This window comes from Delphinus delphis, chromosome 2, assembly GCF_949987515.2.
Source record: "Delphinus delphis chromosome 2, mDelDel1.2, whole genome shotgun sequence".
Classification (NCBI taxonomy): domain Eukaryota; kingdom Metazoa; phylum Chordata; class Mammalia; order Artiodactyla; family Delphinidae; genus Delphinus; species Delphinus delphis.
In genome coordinates, this window is record NC_082684.1 from 75,222,790 (window position 1) to 75,241,581 (window position 18,792).

Consider the following 18,792-nt stretch of genomic DNA (forward strand, 5'->3'; position numbering starts at 1 on the left):
TAATGAATTTTAAGGAGAAAAGAACTCAGGTCATTGAATTCTATCTGCCAACCATGCAGACAACCTTCCTAGTGTAGTCATCCACCTGAACTCACTCTCTGATAAGGATGTTTGTTTCTTGGCTGAATAATGTCAACTACGGAAAACTATTCTTGCTATTAGATTAAGTCACACACATTTAAATTTTATATTTCTGTTGGCCACAATTCTGGACCTCTTTCTGAACACAAGAATAGAAGTGCCTGCTTAGAGACTCCAGATTCTCTTTGTCTGATCCACACCGAATCTCCAAACACGGAGAGAACAAACTTCCATCTCTCGTTTTGGGCAGTGTCCTCAAGCTTTGAAAATTCTGCCACGGTTGCTTTAGTCTTTAGCTCATGGCTATTATATCTATTAAATACAATGTTCCCTCCCTCCCACCCCAAACTTAGAAAACCTAAAGCCTCCATCTATTTCCATTCTTCCCTAAATTAGTATGAACTAGTTTCAGGTCATTTCTTGATACCAGGTTTTGAAGGGAATAGAATAGAAGCATATGAGGGATGTGATGGGGAGGAGGGTCCAGGGAAAAGGCCCAGAAAGATGAGAACAAGGAGCTGTGGATGACCTACTTTACAGTTTGCAGAGGGTTGGCAGCTGCAGCCTCCCTTAGCTACTGCCAAGGCTTTGGATCATTCCAGCTACAGTGAAGCACTTTTGTTTATTGGTGTGGAAACTGCAGGATTCAAAGATTCTGTACTCCATGAATTCTCATATTTTCTTTCAGAGACACTGAGAAAATACACATTTTAATACTGACCTTTACATTTGCTGCGGAGATAAGGTTAATATCAATTCAAGTTTTAAATACTCCGAGTCTACAAGAGTATTTTCCCTGGTACTAATGTTTTTGTGTATTTCCTTATACTTTGTCCATATGCTTCCTATTTTTCTTAGCTTTATGAAGTAGGCAGTCCACAGAAGGGACTATTTTCTTGGGTCACAAAAGTAGTAAAAGAAATCTACAGACTTAGGGAAAGCCAGGATACAGTCTCTTACAGAGAGTTGCAGTACAAGGACATCCTTGTAAGGTCTGGCACAAACTAGCAATAACATTCTCAGGAGCAGTATCTCCAGCCCCATTGACCTGCATGTGGAGAAAGGAAAGGTCCTTCTGCTCACAGCTTTGAAAGCCCATCCAGTATGTGATCACCTCATGGATTCAGAGAGTGAGATGGGTAAGGTCAGTGATTTAGGAAGGCATTGTATCAAAGTTTTGGATAGATCTGCAGGCATTTCTATGGTACCTGTAGAGTTGTAATAACTACTTTCCAATAATTCACTTAACTTTCAGTCTCCTAAACTTAGTCATGACTCAGGATCCTCAGTTCTCAACAGGAAGCATTAAATCTGTGAAGATGCTCAGGAGAAAGTCTCCCAGTCTCTCTCTTTGGGCAGGTGTCAGGTGATTGATGGGATCACAAGTATGGGACTTTCTGAGAAGCTGATTCTCATGCCCTGCCCTGGTGAATGCTTCCTGGGTAGTTGGTGGTTGTGCCCCACATCTGTTGTGAACTGGCTCAAAGCCAGCAGCTTTTGTTCTCTGAATAGGAAAGGAACTCAAATGTGGGGTGTCAGGGGGTACAGGAACCACAGAATGTGGTTATTCTGGGTTTCTGGTGCCTCATAAGGAAGACATTATTAGGTGGGTGGTGAGAAGACTGAGTCAGCAGTGGCCTTGAGCAGTTTCCCAGCACCCAGGTTCCATCCATCTCACCACTTTCCACCTCTATCTTAGAATATGGGCTTTTCCAGGTTTACTAGCCAATGTATATAGTTAGGTCTGATTTCTGGGATCAGTGTGATGGCGTCAACAATGCTGAACCAGGAGATCCTCCTCCAGATGTGGTGGAGAACAGATGGCTTGGGGTGTGGAAGCCAAAAAGCAATGGCAAACACTCTATCCAGAGAGAAAGCCAGTGTAGGAAGAAAGTGTCTATTGTTTTTCATCTGTAAATAGAAGCTAAATAATCTTAGTACAAAATTGTCTTCCCTTTACACACTCATTCTACACTGATAGTTGAGTTATTAGTGTATGTAGGGTGGAGTCTCCATTTTCATCACGGAATTCTCCATATGTAAAACCTTTGTACAGGAAGCGGGAGGAATTATCCAAATGTAAAAATAGGGTGCATAAAGACCTGCTTTATACCTAGCTCTTGGATTCTGTGCTAGAGAGAGGGAAAGATTTTACTCTGGAGTCAGATTCATTTACTTTACTTTGAGTCTGAAGACTTGCAAAGACTATGTCTTTGTCCAGTTTATTTTTCAGTAGATTTGATCTAACATAAATGGTAGAATGAGGTGTGGTATCAGAGAACACAAGTAGCCGAGAGAGTTGGAGTTTTTTAAGGTGACAATGTTTCCTTCTTCCACTGAAGGCCTATGATCTGGACAGCTCCCATCACAGTCCATAGAACTGGTGCACTTGAGCTTCATACATCCATATATCCTGTAGAATCTGAGATTCAGTTCTGGGACTTTCAAGGAGCGGTACGAACATAGCCCACCTTTTCCAATGGCAAATTCCAGTGATACAGTAGCTGGACCTGAATTTAGGTACAAACTTGCAAGTCTTTCTGAGTCAGGCATCTTCAAGTGTTATAGTATCATGGACTCAGCCCCAAATGCTGCTCTGGTGACAGATCTCTGAGAAAATGTCCACAAACGGGGAAGGTGGTCCTAACTTTCCAGTCCTACATGGGTTGGGGTAGGACTGAGAAGCAAAAAACCGGAATAGGAAGGGACCTGTTTTGCGTCATTTTTCAGTTGAGATACTAATGTTCTGGGAAAGTTTATTGTTGGAAGGTGTAAAGCTCAGGGTGAGGGAGGCTGGGAGGAAGAAATGAGTGGTGGAAATTTTGTAGACTATCAACACTATGAGTAGATGTCAAAGAAGGAAATATGAATTTATAAAGTGGAGGCCTAAGTATCAAGATTAGAAAAAGATACTAAGGAACAAACGCTGCAGAAGAAACTGAGTGAGTAATTGGCTGTTAGAACAGTGACACCAAGAGCACGTTTTATGGTTGTTGTAGGTCCCAAGGTAGTCCAAGCTTGAGCTTTTTGCTCCCAATAGGTGCCTGGAATAATAGAGAAATGGAAGAGGAAATCTTTCCATTTCTCTGTTATTCCAGGCACCTATTGGGCTGAAGAAATTTAAAAAATTAACTTGTACATTGACCTTGTGATGAAACTGGAAAGCATAGCAAAGCCCTTTGGGAGTTAGCTTTAGAAAGGAAACACTGGAAAATATAAATAGGATAGAACATTTGCAGGAAATTCCCTGCTTAACGAATGGTCAGATTTAAGTTTGGAACATGCAAGTTTCCATCAGAATATCGGTTACAACATTTTAATGAACTTGGGACTGGATGCCTTATGTGAAGCAAAAATGGCAGCTGGTATTTTGTGGGAGTTCAGTCAGGGAGTCATGGGAAAATTAGTCTGATAGTCATGGTAGCCAGGATGAGGAATTCAGGGGGAAATTCCACTTTTGCCCCTACAGTTTCTGTACAGGTCTCTGTGGGTTTTGTAGCAATGTGCTCGTAAATCCCACCCACAGTGCTACAGAGCTTTACAAAAACCTCCCCTTGGTTTTGTCCTATGGGGCCTCTGAGAACACCCGTCATAGGATTTTTCTCCAAGTCAAGCTTCAGCAATATCAGAGTCTTGGCTGCAGGTCAGAGCAGGCTCACCTGGGTGCTTCTTTCTCAGGCTCTTCTGCCCTGCTGCTGGGATCTGCCCTGGAGTTTGCAACTAGAATGGACTTTCAGAAATCATGACATCTTCTCCTATCTGTGCTTTCTGGCCAGTCTCCTCTCAGATGGTTTCCCACAGAGGAGTCTGTCAGACCTGAATGTCTCAACTGGGTTCTATAAGCTGTAGGTAGGCAGAAAAGTTTTGTGGTCAATGTAATTTCTGCTCTCACGTGCTTTGCTTCCAAATCACCTCTGCCTGCCCTACTTTACACGTGGAGGGTGTTATAGAGCCGAAAAGGCTTTCATATAAACTTAGAATTTTATCCTCTCCATTGACTAGCTCTTGGCTAAATTCAGGGCCAGTAGTCCATATGTTTCTTGGTGTGACTTGGAAAGGGCAACCCGCTGGGGAAATGCAGTGGCATTGCCTAGTGTTCAAGCTTGGCAAACAGAAGGCACCTTTGTGAGCTTTATGAAAGGCTTCCCTTTCTCCAGCTGAGGCAGCTCCTCACCAGGGACAGCAGAGCTGGAGCTGAATTTTAGCCCCTCTTGTCCCCTTGGCCGAGGGTCCTTGTGCCAGACACAACCTGTGAACCTAGGTGCAGTGGCTCTGGCCAAATTCAGGCCATGCCATTTATTTATATTCTTGTTGGACTTGTGATTTTTAACATCATCATACCCTTTTTGAAAACTTTGGTGATCTCAACACATTGGTCTTGGTTAGCCTTTGATCTGTGTGTCTATTATTATGAAAATAAAGAGATACACTAGAGTCATTGAAAGTACCCTCATGGAATGTTAACCATTAAAGGAGAGTGTGAATTCTGTTGCTGTTGTTATCAAGAGAGAGCAGGATTGAAAAAAGGTTGATCTTCACACTTTCTTTGGAGGATCTTATCTAAATCCATGGCTTAATTTAAGTATAACAATTTTCCTTATAATCTTGTGACAACTCCTTCCCACCCTCCATACAACTGTATTTCTGCCCCGTGAACTCCAAGCAACATCATCTCCACACACATGGTCTAACACTCTTTTGCTGATTAAAAAACTCAAAGAATGAATAGGAAAACTGGAGAAGCAGAAATGTTATTTTCTCAGTAACAGACAATGTAACAACGGATGGCTTGAGCAGAGAGCAGGAGAATGTGGACCTCATGGGGAGAGGCCAGTTGGGAATAAAACATTGAACTTGGACGGTTGAGTATGGCTGGTTTAGGTGCCAGTCTTTGAAATGGCAACAGGTGGGTGGTTAGCGTGTTGAATAGTAAATTCGGCTTCTGATGCACCCCTGTGAGGCCCACTGACTCCCTCCTAGTGCTGGTGCACAGACTTTCCCAAGCAGCCATCAGAGACTGGTTTGAATGGAACTAGCTTTAAGAAACAAAAAAGTTGGGAATGAAAAGGCAATTAAAATCTCGAGGAAACCAACACTTAAACTCTGCAATCTTGTGGGTCTGGGGCCGTGAATCTTACAATCCTGTGGCCATGGCAGAAAGTTTTGGGGTGCTGAATCCTGAGGAGAATGCAGCTGCTGTGTTTCCCAGTGCTTCACTCCTCCCTGTACCAGGAGTATCATCCAGGGACTTTGCCACGGGACTTTGCAGGGCCTCCACTCCAGGTGGGTGTACATCCCACTCCACTGACCTGGAGCGTGGCCGTGCATGGATCCATAGATTGTGGGTGGAGGTGACAGTGCCAGTTCTAGGCTGAGGCTCCACATGGCATGACATCATGGATTTCTGCCAGCACTCTTGAACCTTTGTCCTCTGAGGTGAGAAGAGTGTGCTCAGAGGGTCACTGCTGCTTCAGTCTGGGTCCCAGAACGAAGACATGTAGAGCAGCCCTGAATGCAGCCCACAACTTGAGGCCGAGTCCAGCTGGCCTGCTGACCAATGAGCAAAGGCAATATATGTTTGTTGTAAAGCAACTGCGATTTTGTGAATGTTTGTTATAGCTAATAATCACAGTAGAAATACCTGATTAATAAAGATGCTAAGCCTTGTGGGGCTTGACCTATGAAATTACATGCTGAAATTTATTGTAGCACCCCATTATCCTCAGGATAAGATGGCTTGGAGTACAGGGTTTTGCTTGCCTTCCTAGGCTATATCTTATCCTTTTCCACATGCTGCCCTAAACTCAGCTGTGTTGAACAACTTGCTTCCTGAAAGCTCCATGGTCTTTCATACCTCTTTGCCTTTGCCAAGTGATTGCTTTTGCCTGAAATGCCCTTTCCTTCTTCAGTTCCCCAGTTTTGTCCCTAACCCACCTCCTTAGATCCTATTGATTTACTGGTCTGAGCTTAGCTGTTTTCTTCCCTAGGAAGTCTTAAATGGCTGCCCAACAGTGCACTGGATTAGATGCACCCCCTTCCCTTCAATTTTCATGGCATCCAGTGCTTATCTCTATCCCTGCACTCAAAACCCCTTTCCTGTGGTCTCAGAGAAGGAGTTTGTCTTGTTCATCTCTGTGTCCACTAGGCCAGCACAGTACCTCAATGAACTAGTGCTCAGAAAGTGTCTTCTGAATCCACTTTAAGATGGAGTATCTCATATTCAGAGAGGATGAGCTAGGAAGTGTCAGATTCATGGCCAGAAGCTACATCTTCCCAATTCCTAGTCCCTTGCTCTCTCTGGCCCTAGGTGTCTTGTGAAATACTACCTTATATTTGATTAGCAGAGCACAGCACTATTAGTTGTAAAGAATTCGATTTTTAACATTGGCCTGAGTTAAGCATCATTATGAAGATATATTTGTTGTGATTTTCTCCAAGCCATGAAATATATTCCAAAGCCAAAGAGAAATGAGTTCCATGTTATCTACATGTTTGGGGTAGTTAAATCACATTCTTTCCACTAACATGAGTAATCTAGCATGGACTGTGCCTCTAGAGAAGCATCCTAGGATGTCACTGTTGGGAGAGCCCTCAAGGATCATATATTTGCTCCACTATGTGTTCAAATGAAGGAGTCTAGAAAGATCCAGAGTGGTTTCACAACTGGCCAAGGCACCCAAATTAAAGAAACATACAAGAAATCAATACTCCAATTCCTAATCCAGTGATATTCTTTTGATAAACTAAGCAAATGCCCAGTCTTTGGTCTTCTGTTCTGACATTGTCATTTGAAAGTGTCTGGGTATCCTCTCAGTCCTCCAGCTGGTCTCCTTCCCTGGAGTGGCCTTAGAATGGCCTGGGCAGCCCGGCCTTTTCTTCCTTTCTGTAGCTTTGCATTGTTGTATGAGATGCTCTTCTGTGAGAAAGGGGAGGGGCAGGCAGAGGTTGGGTTCATCCTGAAATTCACCTCTTCCTGGAAGGAGGCTGGGCCAGACAAGTGCATTCTCAGAAGGGACTAGAGGACAGGGATGGTGTGAGGGGACTGAGTTTCCCATGGTGTTGTCCAGTCCTGGGTGGGATCAGGCTTCCTGCCTGGAGACTCAGAGGACTTGGAGAAAATTTATGGGATGCCAGTCCAAGAAATGAAATAGGGATTGGACAGGAGCATCCTAGAGCTTTTAATTTTGTGATTTTGGACTTTGAACTTGCTTTATTTATCTCTACTCCCTGCTCCTGATATTGACATGTATTCATTGAGGGTTATAGACAAACTGCAGTCTATTGAAAGGAGAATACTAGGCTGTGTGTGTGTGTGCTTTTTAAGGTGGAACAGACTGTTGAAAAGACTTCAAACCACATACATGGAGGAACAGCTAGAAAACTTTGGAGAATATAGACCAAAGGATGGGAGATACTAAAGGTGTTTGATCATAGTCTTCAAATAACCATCAGGGTAGAGCTGGCTTATGCGAAGACAATTAGATTTACATGTCTGCTTATGCCTCCTATGTATTGCAATATATTGGTTTGGTGAAATATATGAGCAAAACCTGGCCTCACACAGATGTGTAGTACAAAAAAGTAGGTTATTTGCGTTGTGAAATCAGAAACCATGCTAATGGGCTTTTCCTATTCTTTTCCGTTAAAGTCCATTGGTCTAGCTTGCATTTTGGATGGCACTTTCATCTATGCATAGTTTTGAATGATTATCCATTGGTCTTTTGGGAAATAATTTGTTCACTGAGTTAGGCAACTTTTGTGTGTTGACATATTTCTTATACAATATCAAATATATCACAGGAGTTAATATGACCACCAGTATTTTAAAATCAGAATAGTATTTAAATACTGGTGAGCCATACAGCTCATGGTGACAGACACAAGTTTCCCTAAACTCTATTTTTGCTTGAAAGCTTATATTTTTATTATTAGCAACAATGATCCATTATTTTTCTTGATGTGACAGGCTCAGTTCATTAATTTTCAAGAAAATGCCTGACAGCTACCCAAGTCTGAATACCCATAATTTGTCTGTCAGTCATTCTTTCAAGTAAAAAGAATGGAAAAAGTGGCTAGTTCAGCTTGCAACTCAAACAATTGCACAAATGTTTTCCCTTGAGATAATATGATAATTTGGAATGCAGCAGAAGTGCTTTATGTGTACTTCCACTTTTGTCACACAGAATACTAAAAAGACATATACTCAAGAGTTGAGATTTAATAAAATTAATAGTTTCACTGCTTTTTCAATGTTATGGACAGAATTATGTCCTCCTCAAATTCATATGTTAATTATCCTTATGCCTCATATCTCATGATATAACTGTATTTGTAGATATGGCTGTTAAATAGATGATTTAGTTTAAATGGCGCCATTTGATTTGTATTACAATGTACTCTAATCCAGTCTGACTGATGTCCTTATGAGAAGAGGAAATTTGGACACACAAAGAGAAGAGACACAAGGGCTATGCATGTATAGAGGAAAGTCCACATGAGAACACAGTGAAAAAGTGGTCATCTCCAAGCTAAGGAGGGAGGGTTCAAAGAGAAACCAGCTCTATGGGAATCTTGATCTTGAATTTCTAGCCTCAAAACTGTGAGAAAATAAATTTCTGTTGTTTAAGTCACCTAATCTGTAGTGTTTTATTATGGCAGCCCTAGCCAATTAATATAGTCAGTAACATTTTTATGTGAAATTGGCTTTGTTTGCCCTGCAAGTACGTACCAACAAAGAATACAATGACCACTGATACAGAATCAAGGCCACTGACTTCACTCATGCTAAGGGACCATCAGTTTTACCCACCAAAGCTTTTGCAACATCAAGGCAAATGTCAACACTAGGATAAGCAAATATTGTTTTGATATTATTATGAAAATAGTTCTGACCTCATGGAAACTCCCTGAAAATGTCTTTGGACTCCTAGAGGTCCATGGACCATCCTTTGAGAACCACTGTCTTAATCCATGTGGTTTGTGCTGCCAAAGCTGCAATGGCAGCAGTCAACCCAGGCTTTCTCTACTGCTTGACCACTCTCTTCTTGTTTGCTAGTGATTAGCAGATCAGTTATGTCATATGCTTTGACTGATGGAGGAATAAGTGGTCAGAAGCCATTGTGAACAGTGACTTTCCAATTCCTTAAAAAAGATGAAATTGTCCTAAATACTTTGGTGGAAACTCTAGAGTCAAAGACCATGGATCTGTATGTCCTCTGCCTGTGCTTTGTTCTCCTTGGTGGTACTCAGTGTCTCAGATGCTGGATCCATGAAGTTGGTGCTTTGGGGACAGTGGGAAGGCTCAGGGAAGGCCCAGAGTCTGACCACATTATGTTCAGTACCCATACTATATTTCTGTGGTGATACTTCAGCCTTTCCATTAAAAATAATGTTTACTTGCTTAAGTGACAGGTAGTTAGTATTGTGACTTGAGTTTTTGGCAAAACCGTAAAGAGGAGGAATAGACTGGCTTGGCTTTCATGGTTAAGGGGTCAAGCAATATACTTAGCAACTGGACTGGAAATAAAAAAGGCCAGGCTTTTAAACTGGGACCCATATAAAGCCCCAAGAACGGATTAACCTGGTCAAGTTCCCCTCAGTCAGGTGGTCCCCAATACACTGGCTTTTGTCAAAATCTTCTCTTACCTTCTCTGTAATGCCTACCCAACTGAAGGAGAAGTGAGCTTGCCAATCCACTGATTGGAGCCATTGGTACATCTGTAGAAGTCTGGCATTCTCCCATCCCCACACAAGTGGAAGACTGGATTTTGAGCTATTATTATCTAGAAAGGCAGTGATTTTAAGATATACCACTTATGCTTATTTCTTGAATAAGAATAATCCAAAATGTGCAAGATCATCACTGGTGTTTTCTTATTTATACTACCTAGGTATTCAGTAGCAGATTCATTTTTGTTGTAGAAATATGTCATAGCAACATACAGTTTTAATTTGTTTAAATACCTACAGGTTCAGGGTTTCTTTGAGCAGAGCAGTATTCTTAAAATGTATGCTAATTTTCAATAAATGTGGTTTTCCACTTTTTCACTGCTTAAACTTGCTGCAGCCTTCTTGGCCACTTAGAAATGAAAACTTTAAAAACATTTTATTACAAAAATTTGAAACATTACAAAAGAGAGGTGAACAGAATCAGTATCTTTATAGTCTCCACCTAGATTTAACAATTGTTAATGTTTGTCATATTTGCTGTTTATTTCAGTCAAGTACTTAAAAATAAATTACAAGCACCATGACAATTCATTTCTATCTGCTTTAGCATGTATTTTTTTAAAAAGAAGAATATTGTTCTACATATCCATATTATGACTTTCCACTTAAAGTAAACAATTCCCTAAAATCATTTTGTAGCCAGTCCATGATAAATTTCCCTACTTCTTCCCAAATATCTTTTGCTGAGGGGTTTTAAAAACAAGAATCTAATCAAAGACTATGCATTTAATTAGGTTGCTAAGCATTTTAAGTTTCTTTATTCTGTAATAGTTCTCCTACTACTTTCCCTCCACTGTACTTGTTTTTTCTTTTCATCACATTGATTATTGAAGGGACTAGCCTATTGTCCTGTAGAATGTCTCACCTTCTGGATTTGTCTAGGTGTTTCTTTGTGGAATCCTTTAACTTGTTCTTCTAGCTCCCTTGTGTCCTGCTAGAACTAAAGGTTGGATTAGGCTTTGTTTATTTCTGGCAGGAACACTGTGTAAAGGAGGTTGTGTCCTGTGTATGGCATCATGTCAGGATAGACCTAATGACTTGATGAGGCTAAGATTGATCACTAGGATAAGATGGTGACAGAAAATTCTATCCTTTGTAAAGTTTCATATTCCCATTGCAACCAGCAAGTAATCTGAGATTTTGCAATGTTTTAAAACGTCTTCTTTTGGCTTGGAGTATTTTTTTTTTCTGCATGATTTCTCTTATGTGAAGCCCCAAACTAGTCACATTTCTTCTTCCTGTAACTGTGAATGCCTCCATTCCGCTATACCAGAAAGAAATGTTATAAACCATCACTAGATGCTGAAAAATTCATATCTAAAAGAATCTGCTCTTTTAGAAATATGTAACCCAGGGAAGACATGTTCTGTTTCTGCTCTAAAAATGAGAATTTCATTAAAAGTGTTATATTTGTGAATTGTTTATATTCCCTGAAATGGGCTCTTTTGATTTTATTTTATTGAGCTGATGTATTCTATCCTTTAAGCCATAAGCCCAGTTATTTTGGACAATCTGGGTGGAAGCATAGGTACAGTTTTCCTCCACTGTTCATCACTTTTTCTCTTGTGGACTTAAAAATAGCAATTGGACCTGGTGTGCTAACTGGTGATTGTAATCCCAGGATGAAGGGATTAATTAATTAGCATTGAACATATGCAGGGTCTGGGGAAGAGTGAAAGAGAGCCCAGGACTGGTCAACTCTCAGATCAGATAGTGGTATTCACATTGATTGATCCTCTGATTGAACAGAAATTTTTCTTAGTTCCTAGGAAATATCTTTCAAAAACACATAGTGTAAGTGGGTGGGGACAAGTGGTGCCTTTGCTCTGGGATGAGGAGAGGCACTGGGTCAGAGAGAAGATTCCTTGACTCTGAAATATTTCCAGTCAGGGTGGATCTTGTGGCATCTTCAAGGACCAACTCAAGGTTCATCTCCAAGAGCTCTTCCCAGCTAACTCTACCCAACAAAAGTTTCCCTGCCGCCATCTGTTTACTTACTTGGTACTTCGTGATAACTCAGGTTTTACTTGTGAAGGGTCTGTACTCTTCATCTCATAACTGGGTCATTTGTCCAGTGCTACCTAATAACGACCTTCTTGCCATCTCTGCTCCCTCATTTGACAGTTTTTTTCATCAGAACAAGACACATGAACTGCTAGAAATTGGGGATTCAGTGTCAGAATTTCACCTTTTGGATCTTCTTGTAGATACGGAATTTATAAACACAGTCTTTTAAAAAATGGACTCTGTATGATGGAGTTCAGTTCACAACAACCACTTTCCGAGCACTTGTTTTGTTTTGTACTGGGCACTGAGCTCTTTAAAGAAATAATTATTTAAATTAGACAGAAGTGGGTTCAACTTCTTGCCTCATGATATACGAGTGTGTGACCCAGTACACAGGCTCCCCATTGTTAGTTCCATCTACTTCGTCCATGATATTTTTTACTTTGCCCTGAGTATATTTAATAAAAGTTGTTAAAATGTGGTGGGATTCCTTATTACTGATTATTTGGTGATAGTCATTTACATCTGAAACTATTGCAGTAGATAATATGGAATAAATATCTAAAGAAAGGAGTCGGCGGCAAGTGGGCCCTAAACCCATACATTATTTCCCCATGAGACTCAGAAGACTTCTCCCAATGCTGAGACATACACAGTAGATCACGGCTGGGGTTTTTGAACAAAGGCTTAATATACTTCAACCTCTGTGGTCCGTAGTCACAGCGAAACACAGCAGTACAATAACCCTCCTGTTCCTTTTTCCTTCCTTGGCACTTTGCCATCACCAACCGCTCTTTGGCATCTAGAATGTCTCAGATATCTCGTTTCACCAACGCTGTTATTGTGGTTAAATGCAATAAAACTCAGAGGCACAAAATTATTACAGTCACACAAATCAATAAGTAAAACAGTAAGATCTTAAAAGATAAATCGTGAAAGGATAAATGAAAAAACTCACTCATTGGTTAGACACATTCACTTAGGAAAATGTTTCAATCCTCTAGCAACAAAAAAAATGTAAATGAAGATATAATAAGCTAGTTTTTGGAAAGATGTTTAAGCAATGCTTTTGTTAGAAAATGTGATATTTCTAATACTGGTAAGATGTTGGTAGCAATATATATTGCTTTATTTTTATTGCAAGCTAATTAGTTAATATCCAGCGTGTGAAAATATTCATATTAGTTTGAGCAAATATTTCGACCTTGGGGAATTTACAGTGAGAAAATACTATATATGTTTGAATATAAAGTGAGGTTTATAATCTTTAGAGAAGAGAGAGTCCCCTTATATTTGATTCCTTGCAAAAATACAGAAAGCAATGTTATAATACTTTTATGCAATTCTTTGATTTTGCACAGTTAAGCAGTTTAGTGAAGACACATTCACCTCTAATAATCTTAATGAATGCTGCTTCATGGATACTTCTGGAAGTCAGCTGATGAGATTAGTGAAAAAGATGACTAACAAGTTTAACAACCACTTAGTAACTATTCTTGGGAGTAAGCCTTTGAAATTACAAGTGTTCAATATTGTTTAAACAAATCTTTTATTTATTTATTTAAAAATTTATTTATGTATTTATTAAAAATTATTTATTAAGATAAATAAATTATTTATTAAGATAAATTTATTTATTTAAACATTATTATTTTTAAAAATAAATTTATTTATTTATTTTGGCTGCGTTGGGTCTTCGTTGCCGTGTGTGGGCTTTCTCTAGTTGTGGTGAGCGGAGGCTACTCTTCGTTGCGGTGCATGGGCTTCTCATTGCAGTGGCTTCTCTTGTTGCGGAGTGTGGGCTCTAGGTGCACGGGCTTCAGTAGTTGTGGCACTCAGGCTCAGTAGTTGTGGCTTGCGGGGCTCTAGAGTGTAGGCTCAGTAGTTGTGGCGCACGGGCTTAGTTGCTGTGCAGCATGTGGGATCTTCCCAAACCAGGCTCGATCGAACCCATGTCCCCTGCATTGGCAGGCAGATTCTTAACCACTGCGTCACCAGGGAAGTCCTAAACAAACCTCTTAAAGTAAATTTTTTGTGTGTGTGTGTAAATCATGAATATTCACTTACAGGATAAGTGGCAATGAACAGTCCTAATGTTTTGTGAATAGATATTGTTGTTCCAGATATTTTAGTGATAGCTTCATACATGGATTCCTAATGTGCTATAATTCAAGCAATTTAGATACAAGTGAGTTTGATTGCTGTCAAAAAATGTTTGAATATTCAAAAAAGCAGCTCTTTGATGACAAATACATTGATTTGAGATGCTTGTGAGGAATTTGAAAAAAATTCTGTGAACTATGAGAATAGACAAAAACAAGTATTTCAAAATTAATATACTATTTTATATGAAATGTGATTTTAAATATGCATGCGTAACAAAATAATACATTAAAAATTTAAAGAAGAATTTGACAATTTATCTATCCCTCCTCGGGTTTATATTATCAAGTTGGCTAAGAAACTTTATTTTGAATCCTTTAATTGAGGGAAAGTGAGACTTACATATATATAAACTTCATATATATATGAAGTTTTACTCACATACACAGATGATAATTTTAAATAATGAAAAGTTATATACAGATATGTTCATCACAGCAATTCTTATAATAGGAGAAATGTAGGAGGCGCCTAAATTCCCCATAAGAGGACTGATTTATACCATAGCTATTCCTGGATACAATATTAATGTAACTTATTAAAAATACTATTAAGAAAAAGTATCTGATAACATAGAGAATTGATTTTATAATGTTCAAAAAGATACAGATGTGTATATGGGGGTATAATTACATATACAGAGTGTGTAATAATTTATACATTGAAAAAGAAACTGGGAAAGGATATACCAACGTAGCAACTATAGCTGCTTTTTGGTAGCAGTCCTGGTTATCTTTCAACATAGATTCTATAATGAATTTCCTGGAGGAAAAGAACTCAGGTCATTGAGTTCTAGCTCCCAAACAATGAGGACAACCTTTCTAGTGTATTCACCCACCTGAACTTACACTCTCACAAGCATGTTTGTTTCACTGCTGAATGGCTGTCAACTGTAAAAAAGCAATTCCTGCTATTGAGATGAAATCTTTTTCCATATCTATATCTATATATACATCTATATCTATATCTGGAAATCTCTATATCCATCTATCTATCATTTTTATCTTTTTTCTTTTTGGCCCCAGTTCTGTCCTCTGTTGTAGACAGGTTAATGTTCTCTGTCTTCCTGGACATGGAGAAAGAATTGCCTGCTCTGGGAAATTCCAGACTCTCTTTGTGTGATCCACACTGAGCCTCCAAACAAAGAGAGAACAAACTTCCATCTTTCATTGTGGGCAGTGTCCTCAAGCTTTGAAAATTCTGCCATGGTTTCTTTAGTCTTTAGCTTTTGGCTATTTTCTCTACTAAAATACCGTGTTCCCTCCCTCCCACCCCAACCTTAGAGAACCTAAAGCCTCCATCTATTTCCATTGTTCGCTAAATTAGTATGAACTAGTTTCGGGTCATTTCTTGATACCAGGTTTTGATGGGAATAGAATAGAAGCATATGAGGTATGTGATGGGAAGGAGGGTCCGAGAAAATGGCCCAGAAAGATGAGAACAAGGAGCCGTGGATGACCTACTTTACAGTTTGCAGAGGGTTGGCAGCTGGCAGCCTCCCTTAGCTACTGCCAGGACACTGGATTATTCCAGCCACAGTTAAGCACTTCTTTTAGTGAAAGCTACAGGGTTCAAGGATTCTGTACTCCTTGAATGCACATATTTTGTTTCAGAGACACTAAGAGAATACGTATCTTAATATTGACGTTTTTATCGTTATTTTCTAGGAAGTTCAGGTTAATATCAATTCAAGTGATAAACATTCTGAGTCCACAACAGTATTCTCCCTCGTACTGATGTCTTTGTGTCTTTCCTTTTACTTTGTCCGTGTGCTTCCTATTATTCTTTGCTTTACTAAGTAGGCAGTACACAGAAGGGACCATTCTCTTAGGTCACAAAGGTAGCAAAAGAGATCTACGGCCTTAGAGAAAGTCAAAGTACAATCTCTTACAGAATGTTGCAGTACAAGGACATCTTTGCAAGGCCTTTCACAAACTAGCAATAACATTCTGATGAGCAGAATCCCCAACTCCATTGTCCTGCATGTGGAGAAAGGAAAGGTCCTGCTGCTCATGGCTTTGAAAGCCTGTCCAGTGTGTGATCACCTCATGGATTCAGAGAGTGAGGTGGGCAATGTCAGTGATTTAGGAAGACACTGTATCAAAGTTTTGGATAGATTTGCAGGTGTCCCTAAAGTACATGTAGAGTAATACCTGCTTTCCAATAATTCCCTTAACTCTCAGTCTCTTAAACTTAGTCGCAACTCAGCCATCTCAATTCCCATCAGGAAGCATTAAATCCCAGAATATGCTCAGGAGAAAGTCTCTCAGTCTCTCTTTGGGCAGGTGTTAGATGATTGATGGGACCACAAGAATGGGAATTTCTAAGAAGCAGATTCTCATGCCCTGCCCTGGTGGATGCTTCCTGGGTAGTTGGCGGTTGTGCCTTACATCTGTTGTGAACTGGCCCAAAGCCAGCAGCTTTTGTTCTCTGAATAGGAAAGGAACTCAAATATGGGGTGTTAGGGGGTACAGGAACCACAGGATGTGGATATTCTGAGTCTCTGGTACCTCATAAGGAAGATGCATCTCTTGGACGCATTAGGCAGGTGATGAGAAGACTGAGTCAGCGGTAGACTTGAGCAGTTTCCCAGCACCCTGGTCCCATCCATCCCACCACTTTCCACCTCTGTCTTAGAACACGGGCTTTCCCTGGTTTATTAGCTAATCTGTGTAGTCAGGTCTGCCTTCTGGGATCAGTGTGATGGCATCAACAATGCTGAACAAGGAGATCCTCCTTCAGCTGTGATGGAGACCAGATGGCTTGGGGTGTGGAAGCCAAAAAGCGATGGCAGAACCATTTGAACCCCTTGTGGCAAATAATCTATCAGTGAGAAAGCCATTGTAGGGAGAAAGTGTCTATTGTTTTTTTCCTGAAAACAGAGATAAATAAATCTTGGTACAAAATTGTCCTCCCTCTGTACACTCAATCTGCACTGATAGTTGAGGTAATCAGTGTATGTAGGATGGAGTCTCAGTTTTTATCACTGAATTCTTTGTACGAAGAAACAATGTACAGGAAGTAGGAGAAATACATCCAAATGTAAAAATGGGGTGATTAGAGACCTGCTCTATACGTAGCTTTTGGAGCCTGTACTGGAGAGAGGGGAAGATTTTACTCTGGAGTCAGATTCCCTTACTTCACTTTGAGTCTGAAGACTAACAAAGACTATGTTGACTTGGTCCAGGTTATTTCTGAGTAGACCAGATCTGCCATAAATACATGATAGAATGAGGTGTGGTATCAGAGAACACAAGTAGACCAGAGTTGGAGTTTCTAAGGTGACAGCACTTCTTTTTTCCATTGAAGGCATATGATCTGGACAGCTCCCTTTAGAGTTCACAGAACTGGTGCATCCCAGCCTTTGTCCTGGAGCTTCACAATCCAAACATCAGGTAGAATTTAAGATTCAGTTCTGTGCCTTTAGAGGAGTGATATGTAGATAGCCCATCCTTTTTCCAATGGCAAATTACAGTGATGAAGTAGCTGGACCTGGATTTAGGTAGAAACTTCCAGTCTTTCTGAGTCAAGCACCTTCAAGAGTCACAATATCAGTGGGCTTCAGGCTTGATCCCCAAAAGATATCCTTCACCCATCTTCTCCCTTCAGAACATGCAAAATGCTTCTCTGGAAACAGATCTCTGAGAAAATGCTCATGAATGGCGCAAGGTTGTGCTAAGTTTCCAGACCTGAATGGGTAGGGGTAGGAGTGGGAAGCAAAAAACCGGAATAGGAAGGGACCTGTTTTGCATCATTTCCTTGTTGAGATGCAAATGATCTGAGAAATGTCATTGTTGGAAGGGGTAAAGCTCAGGGTGAGGGACGCTGGGAGGATTTCAAAGAAGAAAGTATGAATTTATAAAGTGGAGGCCCAAGGATCAAGATTAGAGAAAAATATTGAGAAACAAATGCCACCGAAGACACTGAGTAATTGGCCATGGGACAATGACATGGAGAGCATGTTTATTGTTGCTGTATATCCCAAGGTTGTCCAAGCTTGAGCTCCTTGCTCCTGGTAGGTGCCTGGGATAACAGAGAAACGGAAGTGGAAATCTCTCCATAGAGGTGTCTGAAGAAATTAAAATATTCAACTTGTATGTTGACCTTGTAATGGGAATGAGAAAGCATAGGAGAGCCCTTTGGGAATTAGCTTCAGAAAGGAAATACTAGAAAATAAAAATAAGCTAGAACATTTACAGAAAAAGAGAAAATCCCATGCTTAGAGAATGGTCAGATTTAACAGTTTGGAACATGTACTTTTCCATCAGAATGTTGGTAACAACATTTCAGGGAACTTGGGTCTGAATGCCTTGCATGGAGTAAAAATGGCAGCTGCTATTTTGTGTGAGTTCAATCAGGGAGACACAGTGGACAATTGGTCTGATCCCCGATTCTGTTGTTTAGCAGAGCCTCTGGCTCAGAAACACAGTGAGATGTCTTGTGTTTTGCAGGTCTTTCCTTTTTGAATGCTGTTAAGGGCTGTTATCATACCTGAGGACATTACCCTCTCCACCTGCGTGTGTACGATGTAGGACACCCTGTATTGGGAACACAGATGACATTGATATTTATGAACATTACCTAAGATCTAATTAATATCAGTACCTGAAGTGATTGGATTGGATTGGAGGATGAGATTGGATTCTGAGGCTATAATATAGAATATAGACTTCCTGGTCTTTTTCTTACTGTCCCCAAATATAACCAGATAATCCTCTGTCTGGTTACTTGAGGGCCAAGTTACTTTCTTGCAGAAACATTCTCTGGAGTCTCTTTAGAAAACCTAGAGTTCCTTATCTGTAAGACTACAGA

The 18,792-nt window shown here is 40.2% G+C and overlaps 2 gene segments (V, D, J or C); both read right to left on the reverse strand.

The window, feature by feature from the left end:
- The window catches only part of LOC132420437 (T-cell receptor alpha chain constant-like), a 220,774-nt gene that overhangs the window by 119,157 nt on the left and 82,825 nt on the right, over positions 1–18,792 (reverse strand).
- LOC132420436 (T cell receptor delta constant-like) overlaps positions 1–18,792 on the reverse strand; it is a 55,229-nt gene that overhangs the window by 26,310 nt on the left and 10,127 nt on the right. The window contains 1 exon segment of the C gene segment in view: positions 11,401–11,408. Coding sequence covers positions 11,401–11,408 — 8 coding nt within the window.